Source organism: Podarcis gaigeae (genome assembly GCF_964106915.1).
Source record: "Podarcis gaigeae genome assembly, chromosome: Z".
Classification (NCBI taxonomy): Eukaryota; Metazoa; Chordata; class Lepidosauria; order Squamata; family Lacertidae; genus Podarcis; species Podarcis gaigeae.
The window spans coordinates 26,182,659-26,201,708 of record NC_139691.1 but is presented as its reverse complement, the minus strand read 5'-3'; the positions used below and the strand labels follow the sequence as shown (position 1 = coordinate 26,201,708).

The 19,050-nt window shown below is 44.6% G+C and overlaps 1 protein-coding gene across 6 annotated transcripts in view; it reads right to left on the bottom strand.

The window, feature by feature from the left end:
* Positions 1–2: 2 nt before the first annotated feature.
* The window catches only part of COL4A6 (collagen type IV alpha 6 chain), a 173,224-nt gene continuing 154,176 nt past the window's right edge, over positions 3–19,050 (bottom strand). For all 6 annotated transcript variants that reach the window (XM_083722019.1, XM_083722021.1, XM_083722018.1 and 3 more), the window contains 10 exons: positions 17,919–17,990; positions 16,995–17,120; positions 15,414–15,530; positions 14,142–14,303; positions 11,158–11,256; positions 9,821–9,967; positions 8,472–8,588; positions 6,754–6,945; positions 5,533–5,819; positions 3–3,708 (listed from right to left, as the gene is read on the bottom strand). In XM_083722019.1, the coding sequence (XP_083578145.1) occupies positions 3,448–3,708; positions 5,533–5,819; positions 6,754–6,945; positions 8,472–8,588; positions 9,821–9,967; positions 11,158–11,256; positions 14,142–14,303; positions 15,414–15,530; positions 16,995–17,120; positions 17,919–17,990 (1,580 nt within the window). In that variant the 3' untranslated portion in view covers positions 3–3,447. The remainder of the gene's footprint in view (positions 3,709–5,532; positions 5,820–6,753; positions 6,946–8,471; positions 8,589–9,820; positions 9,968–11,157; positions 11,257–14,141; positions 14,304–15,413; positions 15,531–16,994; positions 17,121–17,918; positions 17,991–19,050) is intronic.

The window sequence follows — 19,050 nt, the reverse complement described above, 5'->3', positions numbered from 1 at the left end:
AATTGGCATATTTGTGTTTTATGGCTTTTTCGATAAAATTAACAATGGAAAATACAGTCTGTGCCCTAAAGATGCTTTTGACAGTGTATTACAAAAATAATCACACTTCTCCCCCAGTTGAAACAAAAGAGAACCCGCCATGGCTTAAGCAGTAGAAAAGGTTAATCTAACATCTACTCAAAGTTAAGTGTAAAACTAAATTGTTTTATAGTGTATATCACTTTGGCACCAGCAGTTTCAAGGCTACCTCTGAAAGGCAAAAATCTGTAAATGTGCTCTAACAGTTGCAAACCTGTTGAGTAACCAGTATATAAATTTTCTCATTTTATGTACAGTACAGCACAAGAATTGGAGAAAACCATGAAATTTCACACATATGTCTTTAGATTCCACAAAGAAAAATGGACGTTTTCACTCAAGCCCCATAAAGCACCAGTGAATACAGAAGTCATTAACCCCCAATGACCTGCTCACAAGCATGCATTCCTATTGCAAATGGTACAGAATCATGATTGATTTTGAGCGCTGTCAAGTGTAAGGGAGGTTGAGCTTTTAGACAAAGTGAATCTTTATATGCACCACCAGCAGCCTGCCTGGTATGATCAGGGGTTCATAGAGACCCGGGATATAGTGTGATGTCATCCCATAAAGATTGGTACATGGGTTTTAAAACATCTGAAAATGGTCTTCAAGATAACCGGCTATTCTGTTTATAGTGTAAAACTCAGTAAAAATAGAGCACCCTAAAAAATAAATGAAAAACAAACGGTTTGTTCATCTTAGAGGCATAACTATTGCACATGTTTTTAAGTCCCCTATGACCACGAAATACCATCCACATATAGTAGACTATCACAGATTAATCCAACACAGCCTAGGCTATTCCTGTGTCACAAGCAGAAAGCAAGGAACTTTGCATAAACATCTACAGGAAAATATTAAGACATTATGCAATGAGAAGACATATTTTACAAAATGCCCAGAGCCTTCCTATAACTGCTGCAAATGCATGGCAGAGACCATTAAAGCAGATTAGGAAGTGAGTCAACCTGGATCCAGTGAATCCATGGCAGAGCTCAAAGCACATGCAGAGCAGATAGCTGAAGAATGTGACCTTAAGTGCAGGCTATATTATATTAAATGCTTAATTAAACCAGCAGAAAACATTTAAAAAGGTCCTCATTTTGCAGAAACTTGCTCCACACATGCACACAATTCTGCACCATTGTTCCCATGCAAAGGTGATTCTTGGAGCCATGCTGGAAGTTGCTTCTCTGCTCCTACAGGCACCTGCAGTCTGTTTCTGCTACAACAACCTGTCCCATACTCTGACTTCCACAACCTAGGACTGAGAGGGAGAGGCAGCTGGTTGTGGGGTGGTGGTAAGTGGTGCCAAGCCTGAGACTGCAAGTGTATTATCACCTGTCACTGCCCTGCCTCCCTACTGATGGGGAGGCAAGCCAGGTGGGAAACAGGAAACGTTTTTGGCTCAGTGAAGCCAAGCTCAGAACTCCCAGCATAGCTGCCACCCCAACAGGCAACAGAGGCAGGCCAGCAATGAGCAGGTAGGTCAGCAACACTGGAAATTGCATGGCAGCCCAACATTGTTGCTGGCTTTCCCCCCTCTCTACTGGGCTTTCCAGTGCATTCAGAGGCAGCCTGGAAAGGATCAGAAGGAGTCTCTCAGTAACAGTACAATGCAGTCTCAGGCTGTTTTAACTTTGCAGATATCACCATGCACTGTACCTCCTGCACTGGAACAGCCTCCCACAGTTGTTTCAGTGCATGTGCCTGCCTGCATGTGCCAACCAAAAAATCTGTACAATGTAGTACCACTATAGTGCTTTGATTTTGCAAAGGCTTTTTACAGTTCTAAGTAATACAGCACAGGAAACTACTCAATACACCTGACTCTTTGGTATATTCATCCAGAATCCATTATTGCCCAGTTTGGATATAATATTCTCTGCTTACTAAAATGAGTTATTAATGCAATTTCTGCCTATGCCTTTGCACTGCCCTCCCCTTCCTAGATGCACCACATTTGAAGGTTTCCTTTGATAATTAACTACAGTTTCCTGCTATGTTTACAAAAGCTGGAAAAGAGAGTTTGAAACCATGGTGTGAAGTTGGGTTCAGATTCAGGTTTGTAAAAATAGTGGTCCTACTTTGGATGCAACAGAAAACTATGGTTAACTGATACAGGAAGTATTCAACTGCAGCACACTGAGAAGGAAGGAAGGAGGGAGTGGGGAGGGAGGGAGGTACATGCATGAGCAAACAGTGTGTATGTCTCATCTTAAGAAGCAGATATGAGTAATGTCTGAACAGGGCCTGTAAATTTCGTTATTCTGATTTGCAAAAGATGATGCTCTCAATGAGATGTAGGTGTGAAAACACTTATTTTTGCTTCAGCTGCCTCATCTCTTTGTAGCACATTAAATAGCAGGGGAATGCTGAGAAATATTTCCTAAACTTTTATATGTAAACATTACACAGGGAAGGATAGTGTGTCAAAAGTGTACCCATCACAAATTTCTCCACCAAATGCATATTTAAAAAATGCTGGGTAATTGCTAAAGCACCTGAATGTATAGCTGCAACATAATAATAAATCCTTCCATTTTTTAACTGATTTAGTGGTTTCAATGACTAGTTTAAATTTATCATTTCAGATACAATAATTGATTTGTAAGACGTTTGGAGCTTGTCTTTTATAAACTTGATTCTGCCTATGTCACCTTTTCATTGTTGCATAAGCCTCAGACCCAATCCTCATGTTACAGTAAGAGCACACTTGTGCTTTCCCTATCATGTTTGAAGCAGGCACTCAATTTACAAGTTCATTTGTTGAATAACGTGCCAGGCAGCACTTATGACCCTCTGCTCCAGGGACCTGGACAGAACAATTATTTATAGTTGCTTCAAATATGATATTGTGTGTTTATGTAGTCATGTGCCTGCTCACCTGTGGTGAGCAAAATCACATTGCCGGGACCAAGCTCTGACAAGCTGGGGTGGGGGTTTGCTTCTAAAATAAATCACTAAGAGGCCTGACTATGGCTGTTACAGTCAACATCTATGGCATTTGTTGAACCTCTTTTAATCCATAACAGCATGAGAAGCCGCCTGGAATGGCCAAAGCTCTGAAGAGGAGAACGTTCTCCAAAATTCAACAGGTCCTATTAAAATCTGTTTAGTATGTCAAAGAGAGGGCAGGAAGTGGCACCTGGAAAACCAGAGAAAGGCCTCCTGAGGTAGCCTTGAACAGAAGAACAAAGAGAGAAATATAGCACCATGTTCTGTAATATAGACAAGGGGGCCCCAGAGGTTTTCGAAGTGATTTCAATGCCATTACTGCAGCCGGGGAAGATTGCATATCCCACAGTCTCCAGCACTGCAAGACCTCAAGTCCCTTATGTTGGCTCTGACCAGTTCTGGCCTTTGCTACAAGTTCTTCATGCAGACTTGGCATCGACCAACTCGTGTCCGGAGCTGGCCTGCCTTCAGAGTTTCAGAGATGGTAAAGTCGGCAAACTGCTGGGTCTGCTCAACCGTTGTCAGCCAAAAGCTGTACTTGTTTGAGAAGTAGTGGCAGGTCCCTCGGGCACCATTACATTCGATGAAAGGGGTGGCACGGAAGTCTTCCAAGCAAGAGCCAGGGGAGACGAGGGACTGGCCGCCACCTTCAGCTCCAGCTGCAGTGTGCTAAAAGAAAACAGTTTCGTTAAAGAAACTCCCACAGCAGGGATTGGCAGAGATGAACAAAATGCTCACAGTTCTGGTTGCTGCAGAAAAGAAAATCACACCATGAGGGAGGACCACAGATCAGTGGCAAAGCATTTCCTTTGCATGCAGAAGGTCTCAGGTTCAATCCCTGACATCTCCAGTTAGGGTTGGGAATAGACTCCCTGGCTGAAATCCCAGAGAGCCAATGCCAGTCAGTGTAGACAATACTGAACTAGATGGGCAAATGGTCTGACTCAGAGTAAGTCCCCCTCTTATGTATTTATGGTATCTTGCAGCAGACGGAGAAGGCCGAGAAGAGAAAGAGACGTTCAGTTCTTCCTTTTGCACTCAGCTTCCACCCAACCTGTAGGTCTCATGTCCATGGAACCAGGAGCAGGGACTTGCAGGGCGGGTGGTAGCTACAATTTGCAGGGAAGGAAAGGGGAAAACAAAGGGATATGGGGTCTTTACTCATCCTCTACCCTGCCTCCCTGGGCCAACACAAGCACCAGCTGAATCCCTTATATACGCTCTTGCGTACATACACTCAGGCACACATATACAGTGGTGCCTCGCTAGACGAAAAGAATTCGTTCCGCGATTCTCTTCATCTAGCGGTTTTTTCGTCTTGCGAAGCAAGCCCATTGACAGCTTAGCGGATTAGCGCTACAGCTGTCAAGCGGCTTCCAGCGATCAGCTGTTAAGCGGCTTATCAGCGGAACAGCTGATAAGCGGCTTAGCGGCTTAAGAAAAGGGCGAAAAAAGTGAAAAAACCCACGGGGGGATGCAAGATTTTTTTCATCTTGCGAAGCAACCCCATAGGGAAATTCGTTTTACGAAGCGCCTCCAAAACGGAAAACCCTTTCGTCTAGCGGGTTTTTCGTCTTGCGAGGCGTTCGTCTTGCGGGGCACCACTGTACACAAACTTATATGAATGTAGGCACTCACATATTTAGGTCACATCCACACTAACCATTTAAAACACTATTATGCCACTTTTACAACCCTGGGGAATCCTGGGAACTGTGCTGAGCATTGCAGCTTTGTGAGGTCAGTTTTAATAGTGCTTTAAGTGGTTGGTGCGGACGTGACCTTACTCTCCAGTTTCATAATTTGTTCATCTGTTGTTGCTGGGGTTTTTTATTTCCTGAGATTCATATGGCACCTGGTTGCAATTAAACATCAAAGCACTTTGCCGAAAGAATGAAACAATAAAACCATCAGTTAAAAACAACTATTTGAAACATTAAACAGATTAATTAATTAAAATCAGCGATGAGCTAAAAATCAGATTTAAAAACACATGCCAACATTCTAAATGTCTGCATAGGTTTATCTAAACAAATGTGCTATAAACTGGCCTGAAAAGAGTACAGTGGTACCTCGGGTTAAGAAGCTTCAGGTTACAGACTCTGCTAACCCCGAAATAGTACCTCGGGTTAAGAACTTTGCTTCAGGATGAGAACAGAAATTGCGCAGCAGCAGTGGGAGGCCCCATTAGCTAAAGTGGTGCTTCAGGTTAAGAACGGACCTCCAGAACGAATTAAGTACTTAACCCAAGGTACCACTGTACAGTGAAGGTGCCTGCCTGGTGTCCATAGGCAAGAAGTTCCCAAGTGGGTGGGGTGTTTCTACTGCCACAGTGAAAGATCAATTTCTTGCCAATCAATCTAGCCTACCCTTGTCTACACTGCCTGGCAGCAGCTTTCCATGGCCCCAGGCAGAGAGAGACTACTTTTTAAGTGGAGATTCTGCCAGGGACTCAACTGAGTGCTTTCTGCATACAAAGCAAGGGACTCTTACCATGAGGAAGGAATATCCAATCCAGAGGCTACGCCAGCCTTCTGGGCACTGAGGGATGGTGATGTCCTGACTGTGAACAGCCACGGCCTGGGAAGGAGCTTCGCATACTGAGCAGCGGCTGATGTACTGAGAGATCTGGAAGCTGCTGACGGGCATCATGGGGATGGGAGCTGTGGTGGAGAGCCAGTAGGATTTGTCATTGCGGCTGGCATAGTAGCAGACCTCATTAATGTTGCAGTAAATGAAAGGCATCGTGCTGAAGCGAGGCAGGCAGGAGCCGGCAAAACCTACAGGGGAGAGGCAAGAGAAAAAGCATGGCAGTCAACTCAGAGCGTCAGGCTCATTCAGATGGCCTGTTTATTGAATTCAAACCAAGCACACACACACTGCTGAAGGGCACATGACTGTAAACGAATCAGCATATTGATTATATTAAGCTTGCAATAAGACAGACAAAATATTTGTTGCAAAGTAATGCAATGAAATGCTCTAAGCAGCGGACAAGTATCATTACACTTGCAAAGTATAACATATTTCAGGGATATGAATATGCCAATGTTTATTCATTGTTTTCATCTGAGGAAGATTTTCGAAATAGGACCTTATCTGGAAACTTGTCATCAGCTGTTCAGCGCATTTTTCGAAACAATAACAACTTTTGTGCCAAATGCTTCTTTGTAAGCCTTGCTGAGGTGTACACTATTTTGTCTATCTTAGTAGGTTGAGCTACTTCTTATAATTAATATATTGTTTTGTTTACAGTCATGTGCCCTTTTATGCATGTGATTCTGTTTGTTGATGACTAGCGGAAGGAAAATCTGAACATATTAACATCAGTTATGGAACTTAACTGGCTACCAATTAATGACTTCCGCTTTGCTTTCACCCTCTGGCGCACTCCCCCCACATTCCTCTTTCTCCGCCAGTGGCCTTACCACCAGTGGGAAAGATGGGAAGCAGGGCCCATTCCATCATTTTTGCCAAAAGCCCAGCTCCATCAAGCAGCTCCTTTGCTCATTACAAAAACAACTATTTTAGGAATTGGTGGCTGAGTTTGATTTTCCCCTCTCCCCTCCCTGTCCCTTTCCCCTTGTTTGTCATGGTTTTTCTAGATTGTAAGCCTGCAGGCAGTGACTGCTTTGTTTTAGTGGATTGCATGTAAGACATTCGAGGAGCCTTTTGGCTTCCGAATAAACAAACGATAAATATTTGCCTGCTTACCAAGGTCCTGGTTGTGAGCCTTCTCCTGGCCCTCCACATACAGCAAACTGTACCCTTCCCAGAGCTTGTTCATCCCTACAGGGCACGGCGGGATCTGCTCCGACTGGCTGTGCTTCACCAAAGTGTAGCCAACCCCAACGCTGCGGCCTGGCATGCCAGGTAAACCGGCAGGACCAGGCTTCCCAGACATTCCTGGTGAGAAAAAGAGAGAGGTTAGATCCTGGCCATGAGTGACGTAGTGCCAGCAAGATTGAGGCTGTCATGGATGAGGAACTCCTCTTCCTTCTCACCTACTCAACTAGTGCAAAGCTAATAATTTGGGCCAAACTACATCAGAGATGCTCTGATGGGCACTATAGTGGTTCCCAATGCCCCTGAGTTTCAGCCAGCCTTTACAAGGGACCAAAGTTTCAGTTTGGTAGACCTTGCCCTGTGGAACTCCCTGCTGCTACAAGTTCAGCAGGAACAATTCTTGCCCTTTTTTTGCAGGGGGTGTCTGCTAAAAACAGTGTTATTCACACAGGGCTTCTGCAGTGTGAATCCCCCCCACCACACCTAGAATTTACAGATGTTTTTATTGTAAGATTGTATGGTGTACACCACCTTTTATTTTTATGAAACTGTGGTTTACAAATAAACAAATACATGTTACATGTAATGCGTATGTGCAGCATTGTCTTTTCTTCTTCTTTGGTTAATAATACATACACTCCCTCACCACTGGCGGAGGCAGGGGGGTGCGGTGGGTGTGGTTTGCCCCAGGTGTCATCCCTGGGGGGGAAGGTGACATCGCCACCCCGCCACCCTGGGACGCTCTACCCGCCCCCGCGGGCGGCTAGTCCTTTCCCTGGGTGCACAGAATGTGTGCTGCTCCAGGTGCCAGAGCATCTAGCTCTGCCTCTGGCCCCCACAGCTGTTTTCAGAACTGCAGCATGACTGCACTAGAATCCTCCTTTCCCCAGACTACCCCACCCCAACAAGTTCTCCTGCACAACTATGAGCATTAGTTTTAAAAGCTTTCACTGTGTGCCAACCTCCTCTTTCCACATAGCTATGGCTCTCCAGATGTTGTTAAGACTCCAGCCAGCATGGCCAGTGCTCAAGAATGCTCACTGGGGCAAGACAGTTTGAGCATAACGCCAATCCTGGACCAACTGCACTGGCTGCCAATTAGTTTCTGGGCCCAATTCAAAGTGCTGGTTTTGACCTCTGAAGCTTTTCATGGCTCAGGACTGCAATACCTCAAGGACTAGCTCTCCCCATATCAGACCCTGCAATAATCACCAGAGGCCCTTCTTTGTATGCCTCCTTCCTCCATGAGAGGTCTGGAGGGTGGCAACATGAGAATGGGCCTTTTCTGCAGTGGCTCCCTGTTTGTGGAATGCCCTCCCCCGGGAGGCTCACCTGGTGCCTTCATTATACATCTTTGGGTGCCAAGCAAAAATATTTCTCTTCTCCCAGTCCTTTGGCTAATTAAACCATCTATGGCTTTTATAACTGTGGCGGGGGGGGGGGGAGTTATTCTTTTGTTTGTTACTATGTTAGGCATATTTGTGGTTTTGTATTGTAAACCACCCATGATCCTTCAAAGAATGGTGATACGGAAATTTAATAAATCATAATAATAAATGATGGATATTGTAGCCCCATAGGTTGGAGGGCCACAGATTTCCCTTCCCTGCCCTAGACACTAAAGAGACAACGTAAAAAGCCTTTACCTTCAAATCCTGGTGGCCCGGTACTTCCTGGAGTCCCTGGATCTCCAACTACACCAGGTGACCCTGGCAAACCATTGACTCCCATCTGGCCCGGTCTACCTGCCATCCCTTTGGGACCTGTTATATAGATATATAAATAGCTTGTTAAGTTTTTTTCTTATACCCCTGTCTTTAGTCAAAACAAGAGATCTGTGTCATGATGAGCAAAAAGGTAAAGGTACCCCTGAACGTTAGGTCCAGTCGCGGATGACTCTGGGGTTGCAGCGCTCATCTCGTTTTACAGGCCGAGGGAGCTGGTGTTTGTCCGCTTCCGCAGACAGTTTTTCCAGGTCATATGGCCAGCATGACTAAGCTGCTTCTGGCGAAACCAGAGCAGCGCACAGAAATGCTGTTTACCTTCCCGCCGGAATGGTACCTATTTATCTACTTGCACTTTGACGTGCTTTCGAACTGCTAGGTTGGCAGGAGCAGATGAGTAAGGCCAGCTTATCTTAACCCAGAGGTGGGGAACCTGTGACTCCAACTCCCATCAGCCCCCAGCTAGCATGGCCAATTGCTAGGGATGATGGGAGCGGCACTCCAACAGCATCTGGATGGCCACAGGTTCCCGACTGCTGCCCCAGCCTTTCCATTCATTGCAGCTTAGCATAATAATACCTATGACTTCTAAAATGTCCACTTTATGAACATCCTTGCTGGGCAGAAGCAGCAGTGGCATCCTAGACATGGAACATTTGTGCGAAACCAACACAGGTTTAAAAGTGAGTTCTGGATGTAGGTTTTCTCCCCAGCACTTTCCCAACACATGGGGAAATCGTATGAACTTTATGCCTCCACTTAAATGGCAGATTCCAAACCACAGAAAATAAAGCCAAGTTCCTATGCTGTAGCTTTCGAAACTAAGTCACACTTATTAGAGGGAAGAGGTGTGCCAAGTCAAAATTGTCTGCATTTTTAACTTTTTTTATTTATTTCTGATGGATTTTGCTATACACCCATTTTAAAATACACCATATGTATGTTGTTGGTGTGTGTGTGTGTGTGTGTGTGTGTGTGTGTGAGAGAGAGAGAGAGAGAGAGAGAGAGTAACCCAATATTGCATTTGATGTTTATGATCCATAGACCAAATAAACACAACTGTTATTAATTACTCAATCTCTGCAACCTTTTTACTTGGGAGAGAGTGGCTTAGAGGGAAGAGATAAGAAAAAAGTAAAACAAGGAGTCAAGTGGAAGGGTAGGTTGTGAATCTGAGAATCTACTCTGCTGAGGCCACACATATGCTCCTAAAATAAGGACACAGGAAACTGCCTTATACTGAAGGCATCCATGTAAGGTGCGTGCTTTACCTGGTGGTCCAGTCAGGCCCTGGAACCCAGTATCTCCATTCAAACCAGGGATGCCATCAATTCCTGGCAGACCAATTAAGCCTGGAGCAACTTTGACTTCTTCAACTTTCTGCACAAGACCAGGAGCTCCTTGAAGACCAGGAAACCCTGCACATGATGGATAGGAGAATGACCTGCCTTGATTATCAACAGGTGGTGGTAAGAAAATATATCACATCACAACCCTAGTCTCCCTCCCCTTTACCATCAGTAGAGAAGACTGTACAACTGGGATGCTAAAGAGAAACAGGAATAATAATATGGAGAAGATGCAGAACTTTGGAACTCCCTTCCTTGGGACAGTCACCTTGTCCACTCTTTGCAACCATTCCCCATTCCACCTGCCCTTTAGCTTTAGTCAAATTGAGGGGGTGGGGAGAGACATTAGATGTGTGTTTGCTCATATGATCTAATCTTCCTCTCTTGGAGTTTGGTTCCCAAGCAGGAAATGCCCAAGGGAATTTTGCATATGGTCAGGCCCCACACACCGATCAAATTTTGGCTTACAAGATCAATCCTGGTAGGGATCTGGCCCTGTGAAGCAAAAAGGTTCCCCACTTCTGTTACAGGTAATCAAAATGAAGCTTAAATATAATGTAAATTACAAATAAAATATCGCACCTCCCAAGAATCATTCGGACATGATGGAAAGAACAAGGTTTCTGTCAGCTAGTATAAAGAATAGCAGTGAAATCAGATCACAGCAAGAGGAAACAGAAACTGAAATGGGCAAATCTTTACTGAATTTTGAAAGCCACAACAACAAATACAGATGTTCTGTTCTATGCCAATAGCCAAGTCTTTCTCTGCTCATCTTCACACAGCCAAAAATGGCAACATCTGCTCACAAGAGGGAGGTATAATCAGGATCGAGGGAACTCAAAGGTTTATAGAAGTGCCAAAAATATACTCATGAGAAAACATGCCTTAAAAGGGCTGAGGGGGGAGCAAAGAATTTTATTTATTTATTTATTATTATTTTGTGGGGGAATGGAATGGAGTAGCCTGGAAAAGGGCATGGCTGCCTGGCTGGAACCCTGAACAGGAGCATTCCGCACCACAACCTTTTGGTCCTTCCTGTAAGTGACGTATTTATCTTGATCGGATGACAGAAGCTAAACTAAACAAAATTCTGAAAACTCAGTAAGAGGTCCTAACTACTTCAAACCAAAATCTTATTTTTGGCTAATCATGTAACAGGCAGCATAATAGAGAATCTATAACATTCTCTTATCCTGCTATATTTTGTTCCATTCCCAAGGTCAAGTGCATCTCCCACGAAGCTGCTTGGCGCTTACCTCGACGGCCTGCTTCACCTTTTGGCCCAGGGAAACCGGCATCTCCTGGAGGACCATCTTTACCTGGCATTCCCATTAAACCTGGGTCACCTCTGAAGCCTGAGAAGATACAAGAGTTATAGACTTGCTTCTGCAACCAGACCACAGAAACTGATATTGGCAATCGTATGAGCACATTAGTAAGAGAAAACCAGGCTATTTTGTTTTAGAATAGCATTAAGCAGCTTTCCGCAATCTGGTGCCCTCCAGATGTTTTATGACAACTCCCATCATTAGTCAGGGAATTGGTGGGAATTGTAGTTGAAAGCCCCAGCCCTAGCCCTAGCCCCAGGCTGAGGAAGCTGGTACAGTGGTACCTCAGGTTAAGTACTTAATTCCTTCTGGAGGTCCGTTCTTAACCTGAAACTGTTCTTAACCTGAAGCACCTGAAGCACCACTTTAGCTAATGGAGGCTCCTGCTGCCGTCGCACCACCAGAGCACAATTTCTGTCCTCATCCTGGAGCAAAGTTCTTAACCCGAGGTACTATTTCTGGGTTAGCGGAGTCTGTAACCTGAAGCATCTGTAACCTGAGGTACCACTGTATATAAGTTTATACTGTTGCTCAAGGCTTTTCTAGGGCAAATCTGCATGCTTTTATATTTTCATTATGCCTGTCCTTTGACTTAAACAATCTTTCCAATTTATTTTATTTTTGGTCTGATTCTGGTCTCTTTCTGATTACCACTGATGTGTTCACTGAAGCAAAATTTAAGAACCTATTTTCATATACCACCTTTGACATCAGTGGGGTGAGAAACCAGGATACAAATGTCTTCGACAAGCAAACACTGCAGAACTTGCTGAATACAGTGGTACCTCGGTTTAAGAACAGCCCTGTTTATGAACTATTAGGTATAAGAACTCCACAAAACCGGAAGTAGTGTTCCGGTTAGTGAACTTTAACTTGGTCTATGAACAGAAGCCGAATGGTGGAAGGGCATAGGCGGTGGGAGGCCTCATTAGGGAAAGCGTGCCTCAGTTTAAGAACAGCTTTGGTTTAAGAACGGGCTTCCGTTCATAAACCGAGGTACCACTGTATATGCAAATGGAGCACATATTATTAAAAAAATTCTTCTCCTCTTACTTATCCTGAAGAGAAGGTAAATAAAAAAACCATCAAAACAGCAGTGGATTAATTAAAAAAAACATCAGAGACTGGGATTACGTAAAAATTTACTTAGCTGGTGAAGCAAACATGGAATCCACATTTTCTTTAAAAGATATGACAGCAACAAGGTGTCTGTTTATTTCTTATGTGGAAGACTATTCAAGCTTCGAAATCAAATTCAGGTGCCTACATTTCCTCCCCAATTAGGATACATGTAGCATAGGTAAATTCTGTATGATATAGTTAATTGTGCTAGCTCTCCCACAAACATTATATATTAAGGATTATGATATGCACTTTATTCCTTTATCAATCTTATAATTTTTTTGCCTACATCTTAAAAACATTATCCCTGGACAAAATCTGATACTTAAAAAAAAAGGAGCTGAGATGGTGGAAGTAATTTCCCACACACTAGCAGTTGCAGAAGCTTCATTCTGATCTTCCAGCTTGAACTGCAACTTTGGCAACTGCACTGTGAAGGGAAAAGAATAAAAGAAAAAAGGAAGACCCAGAGAAAAATCATAGGGGCTTCAAATGCTTGCATCTCCTTTGAGATTAGCATCACCCTGCCCCAGGAGCTCATTTCTGGTGCCCAAGTTGAAGCTAAATGGGGATATGAATTCCAGTCTCCTAGGTCCTGGTCTACCACCTCACCATGTTAGCTCTCCAAGATTGGACACTCAGTCACTTTGAGAGAGCTCAACCACAGCCATATGCAAAGTCCAGCTGCATGCTCCCCCCTCTTCTATTAGCAAGTGTTTTCCAAAGAGAAAAGGAGGAACCCCAATTTCATATGGAAATTCAACATTTTATACACATATTGTTATCCTAGACAGAACTGCTCTTTTGCGGAGAAGCTCTGTCCTCCTGGCAGTGTCAGCTTTTGCTGTAAAAAGCAAATATAGAGAACATTTCTCTCAGTTCCGCTGTCCTATTTAACACTGAACGCAAGAGACGGAAGGATCTACCTAACTTCCTACTCAGTGGTGTAGCGTGCAGGGGGGCTGGCTGCACTGGGCGCAACATCTGGGGGTTAGGGTTAGGGGGCGCAACATCTGGGGGTTAGGGGAGCAAATCCACGGGTTAGGGGGTGCAAATCCACAGGTTAGGGGGTGCAAATCCACAGGTTAGGGGGCACAAATTACTTGCCTTGCCCCGGGTGCTGACAACCCACACTACGCCACTGTTCCTACTGACTTATGCTGCAGAACTTTTCACTTATTTGGGGCGAAAGCAGAACTGGACTGGGCCTGTTAACACTGTGAGCGTCTTAAAAGCATCTGCCTTTACCCCAGTGGTGGGAAACTGGCCCTGGTGCCAGTTTGGTCTGCTAAGCCATCCCCTCCACAAACTCACAGACACCTGACGTTGCAGGAGAAACCATGACAGGGAACCCCAGTGGAGCTGATCAATCAGTTACAGGGAGGCCCTTCAAACTTTGATCGCTGTCAATCATCCAATGACATTATGGCATCAGGTGATTTATAAATGGGATGTCTCACTCACTTGTCACTGTTCATTTATTTATTTAGATTCCCTACCTGCCCTACATAAGGCCTGGACAGGTTGGCCCATGGAGTGTGAGGGAATTAAGTTCCCTACTTCTATTTTTCAAAGTTTCTTACACACACACATTTTGTTGGGAGCTACACAGAGTAGTTGAAGCAACCCAGTCACATGGGCAGCATATAAAACAGCAGCAACACCACCACCACAATATCCTTTTCCATTTACTGACCATCACAGCTTAACTTGGGCTTAAGAATGACTAGAAGGAGAAAGCTGTAAAAATAATGTAAATGATAATCATATTAATGGATGTAACACTGTACCTTTGAATCCTGATGCTCCCGGGACTCCGCCTAACCCTGGGGAGCCCATGTCACCTTTGAAGCCTTTTAGTCCAGGATGACCAGGGAGGCCGGGGTCACCAGTAACACCTTGGTTGGAGGCTGGGCCTGGTGGTCCACGTGGCCCAGGGGGACCTGGGAAGCCTGGGCAAACAGGAACAAACAAAGGTAGCTCAGAGACTATGTTGGTCTTCAGCCTTGGGGTTCCCCCAGGCTCTGCACATTTCACCAGACCACATCCACACCAACATAAACATTGCAACATCAATATGGCATCACTGCAAACTGTTGTCAAAAGGGTGCAGGTTATTGTATAACTGAGAGGACACCCTTGCAAGTAGAATCCAAGCTTACAACCTCTAGTATGGTTGTAGGATTTTTAAGAATGAAGTTTTTATCACCCTTATAACCATAGGGGAAAAATAGCCCTTTAATACGTAGGGTGGCAGGAGGATCTGAATACCAATTAATATTTTGCGCACTTGTCCCCCCCCCAAAAAAACCCCTTGTTCTTGTACCTAAGGAAGAGTTTACATTTTTACTCTTAGGGTTGCATCCACTGCTGGTCGTACTCAAAGAAGACCCATTGAAATGAATGGAGATGCCAAACTTAGGCCCATTCGCTTCAGCAGGTCTGCTCTGAGTTGGGCTCTGCTGCAGACAATCAGCAGCAATAGTCTAGTAATGAAGTGTGATTGTTTTTTTTTTAAAAAAAACTGATATTTATACTACTGCTTTATTGATATAACTTTGGAAAAGGCTTTTATACTGTCTGAATTATATCTAATGCATTGGATTTTTTTAAGTAATGAAATTACAAGCATAAATGTACAATAATATATTTCAAAATAAGAAGTGCTTTTATTTTTAAACATATTATTGCATATTTATGCTTGCAATTTTGTTTGCTGCCTTGAACTGACTTGGTTCATTCAAGCACATTAAGCACATTAACACAAGACTTTTGCTATAGTTGTTCAATTCATTCTGCAGCATATGCATTAAGCAGCATATGCATGCTGCTGGTTAAATGCATGCAAGGTCATTATTCAACCTAATTTGCATACATTATGCTGATTATAGAACTTAAAGCCTTTGGATCCAGCTTTTGGGAGGTTGTATTCCTGAACTGCAGGATTCCACCACACATTCTGGCAGATTCTCCTGTCAGGGCTTCGCTGGTGCTTGATTAATGTGTCTCTCTCTTTCCAGTTTAATTTCTAAAGCCAAGTGGTCAGATTCCCAACTCCATACCTGGTCTACCATCTTCTCCAGGAAGTCCAGCATCACCGGGTCTCCCAGGAATTTTTGATGGAAGAGAGATGCCTGGAGGCCCTTGCAAACCAGGAGGACCCATAGCTCCAGGACGACCTAAAGTGACATGGACAAAGATTAACTAGAAGAATATGAACTAGGGCAGGGGTCTGCAACCTTTAAGACAAAGAGAGCCACTTGGACCCGTTTCCAAAGGGGAAAAAACTGGGAGCCGCAAAACCATTGCGACATTTAAAACAAATATATCTCCGGAGCCGCGACCTGACAGTGGGCGGGAAGGTGACGTCGGGACGGTGCGTGACTAATGCACGCACCGCCCCCATGCGACGTCACAGCCAGTACAGCGCCCACCACAGTGGGGAGTGTCGGGGCGCACAATGCGCCTCCTCCCCTCACTAGTATCCGCCCCGTAGCCACGGCAAAGGTGTAAAAGAGCCACATGCGGCTCCGGAGCCGCGGGTTGCAGACCCCTGAACTAGGGGCTGCGCGATCCAGCTCACTTTGCTCACCAACACCATCCCCTCGCCTGAACCACCGTTCCCCCTTCCTCCTTGCCAAAGCTACCAATACCCTGGCCAAACCTCCACTTGCTGGCCTACTCCACCAGCTGGCCTGGGCTACGCAGCCACTCATTTACTGGTCTCAGTCACCTGCCAGAGTCTCTCGTTCACTCCCCCTCACCCTCCAATGCTGCAGCTATGGCTCAGCAGCTCCAAGAGCCCTGTTTGTTGTCATGCTGTAGCACGTAGCACCACCGGTTGGCAGCCATGCAAACTGTGGCATGATGACATCCTTAAGAAAACATTTATTATATAAAATATGTATCAGATATTCAATCAGAAGTGGAGCATGTAGCATGGAGCTTAACGTGCAATGTCATTTATTGTCACAAGCTCAGCTGCTGTTTTTGGATGATTTAAGTTAAGTTGTTTTATTTTTATCCCATTGCTTTAAGGCAGAAATATTTGCCACCATGATCTCCACACATACACACACACACACTCTCTTATATATATAATGTGCTTTTTTCTGGGGGGACGCAGGGGTATGCATACCGCTAAACATTTTGTGATCTAAGTTTGGCCTCATTGAGGGGCAGCATTTCAGTATGAGTAGGAAAATGAGAGTACCCCTAAACATTTTACAAAAAAAAAGAAGAACTGTGTGTGTGAACATAACACTTTTGTAACTCTTACAAGAGGGATGGGAACCTGTATACAATCCAGATGTTGGATCATAGTTCCCATTGCTCCCAATCCTTGGCCATGCTATTTTAGGTTGATGGGAGAGTGATCAACATCTAGGAGACGTACAAGTTCCCATCCCAGCCTTACAATGATTACCGCACTGCAGTTGTAGTGAGGGGGAGGAGGGACAGAGAGAGGTTTGTGTTAGGCCAGCTTCCGAGTTCATGGCAGAGGTGAAGTATGAACCAGGGACTTCCCTGTCCATAGTCCAGTATCTTAACCATTCTGCTGCACCAGCTCTCTACACTCCTCTTCTAGCTCATGGTCTCTTTCAGATGCTGTTTATTATTTCTTTGCAGTTGCTGTTATTTACCCAAGTCTCCTGCAGGTCCCTTCTGTCCAGGCAAGCCTGGGGGTCCAATTTGAAAACCAGGAACACCCTGTTCTCCTTTGGCACCTGGCATTCCTGCAGGCCCTGGAAGTCCGATTTCACTCAGACCTAACAAGGAGTGGGAGGATGAAAAGCAGGTCAAAGCAGTCCATTAAACACCATCAAAGAACCCCCCCCCCGCAATGGGCCACACAACACTTCTTCCCTCCTCTGCTGGGGGCACAGTATCCTGCTCTGGCACATAGTTGAGAATGTTGCAGTGCAAGGAAATTTAAACAGACCACAAAAATTGTTTCAGAGAATGGAATTTCCAATGGGGGCTAGAGAAAAGTATACTTTAATCTCATTGCTGTGATATTTAGGGATTTGGGTATAGGTTGTGGAGAGGGCAAAGGCTCCTTTAGGAATTGGCTGTCAAAGAATCTGAAGTGGCCACATCCCCTCACAGGCAACCTTCGGGGGAGGGGAGGGGGGGACACATGACAGCAGCAAGGCAAAAACCACAACCTTTACCCTTGTGCACCAGGCTATATCACACACACACACACACACACACACACACACACACAGAGAAATCAGCGGTTTCTGCAGGTGCGCGCGCGCACACACACACACACACACTCCCCTCTCCCTTCCCCACCCAAACAAGCAAGACAAATCGCCTCAGTCTCAGGACACATTGCAGCCAGACAAAAGCACTCAACTGACGGTGAAATGATGGGTCAAGGAGGTGTGTGAGGAGGGTTTCAAGAGCCAGTGAGAGACATGGAGGGTCACATTTGGCAGCCCTGAGGTTCCCTATTCCAGGACCTCAAGGTCCACAGATGGTCTTGGAGATAACTACCAAAAGATGGAGCAGGTGCCCACGTCATTAGGTGTCTTCCTAGTCTGTTTCAATTTATTTACCTGGTGTTCCAGGTGAGCCCTTTGTGCCTGGTAAACCATTTAAGCCAGTCAAGCCTGGAGAACCGGGGAATCCTGTGGAGATATTTGGAAAACACTGAAATGAGTAACAGGAAGCAACTGAGACACTGGAGGAAAATTGGTTTATTTATTCGAAGATTTATTTGCCATGCCTTGTGAGCCAGTGGACCTATAGCAAGGCCTATAGTCACCTTTAAAGATACAAATGGAGGGCGCTTTCAGACAGGCGTTTTATTGTGAGGATATTCTACTACATGTTCTTGACACAAGAATAGTGCATTAGTGAGGGATTGGTTCTGCTTCGGTTTGTTCTGCAATTCTTCCCCAGTGCTACCACATTGTTGCTATCCACAGTGCTGTGGAGCAGTGATTCTCAAAGGGTGTGGCATGCTATGCAAGTGTAGCAGGAAGATTCAAGGACAATCAATATTATAGTTTGGGAATGATTCATGCTCTTATGCAGCTGCACTATTTTATACTTTCTGGATGTTCCACGATCATATTGCAAAGTAGTTACGTTCTGTGTTTCTTTTTGTTTCCCAATGTATTTTTTAACAATAAAAAAATTTGGTATGCTGCAAGCAAATTTTTTTCCTAAAAGTGTGGCTCACAGAAAAAAAGTGAGAACCACAGTTACAGAACAACAAAAGCAGGAATATAAGCCAGAACAGTTGTGGTATAAAAAGTCATAGGATTTTAGCAGCAAGTTACAGGATATACCATATTTTTCGCTCTATAACACGCACCTGACCATAACACACATATCGTTTTTAGAGGAGGAAAACAAGGGAAAAAACATTCTGAATGAAACAGTGGATGTATCATTTTTGTGCTTCATGCTATGGCCACAAACATGTGATCTGATGGTGAATTTGGGGTGACCCAATGCAAAAATCCTGAGAATTCCTGTGGATCCATGCTTTGTAACCACGTTTTTTCACCATTGCAGCCCCAGGCAACAGTGGGTGCGTGATTTTTTTGGTGCAGGCTGTAGCCATGGACATGCTATGTGATCTGATGGTGAATTTGGGGTGACCCAATGCAAAGATCCTGAGGATCCATGTGGATCTATGCTTTGTAACCACATTTTAAGTGGGGAGCGAAGGAAAAACAA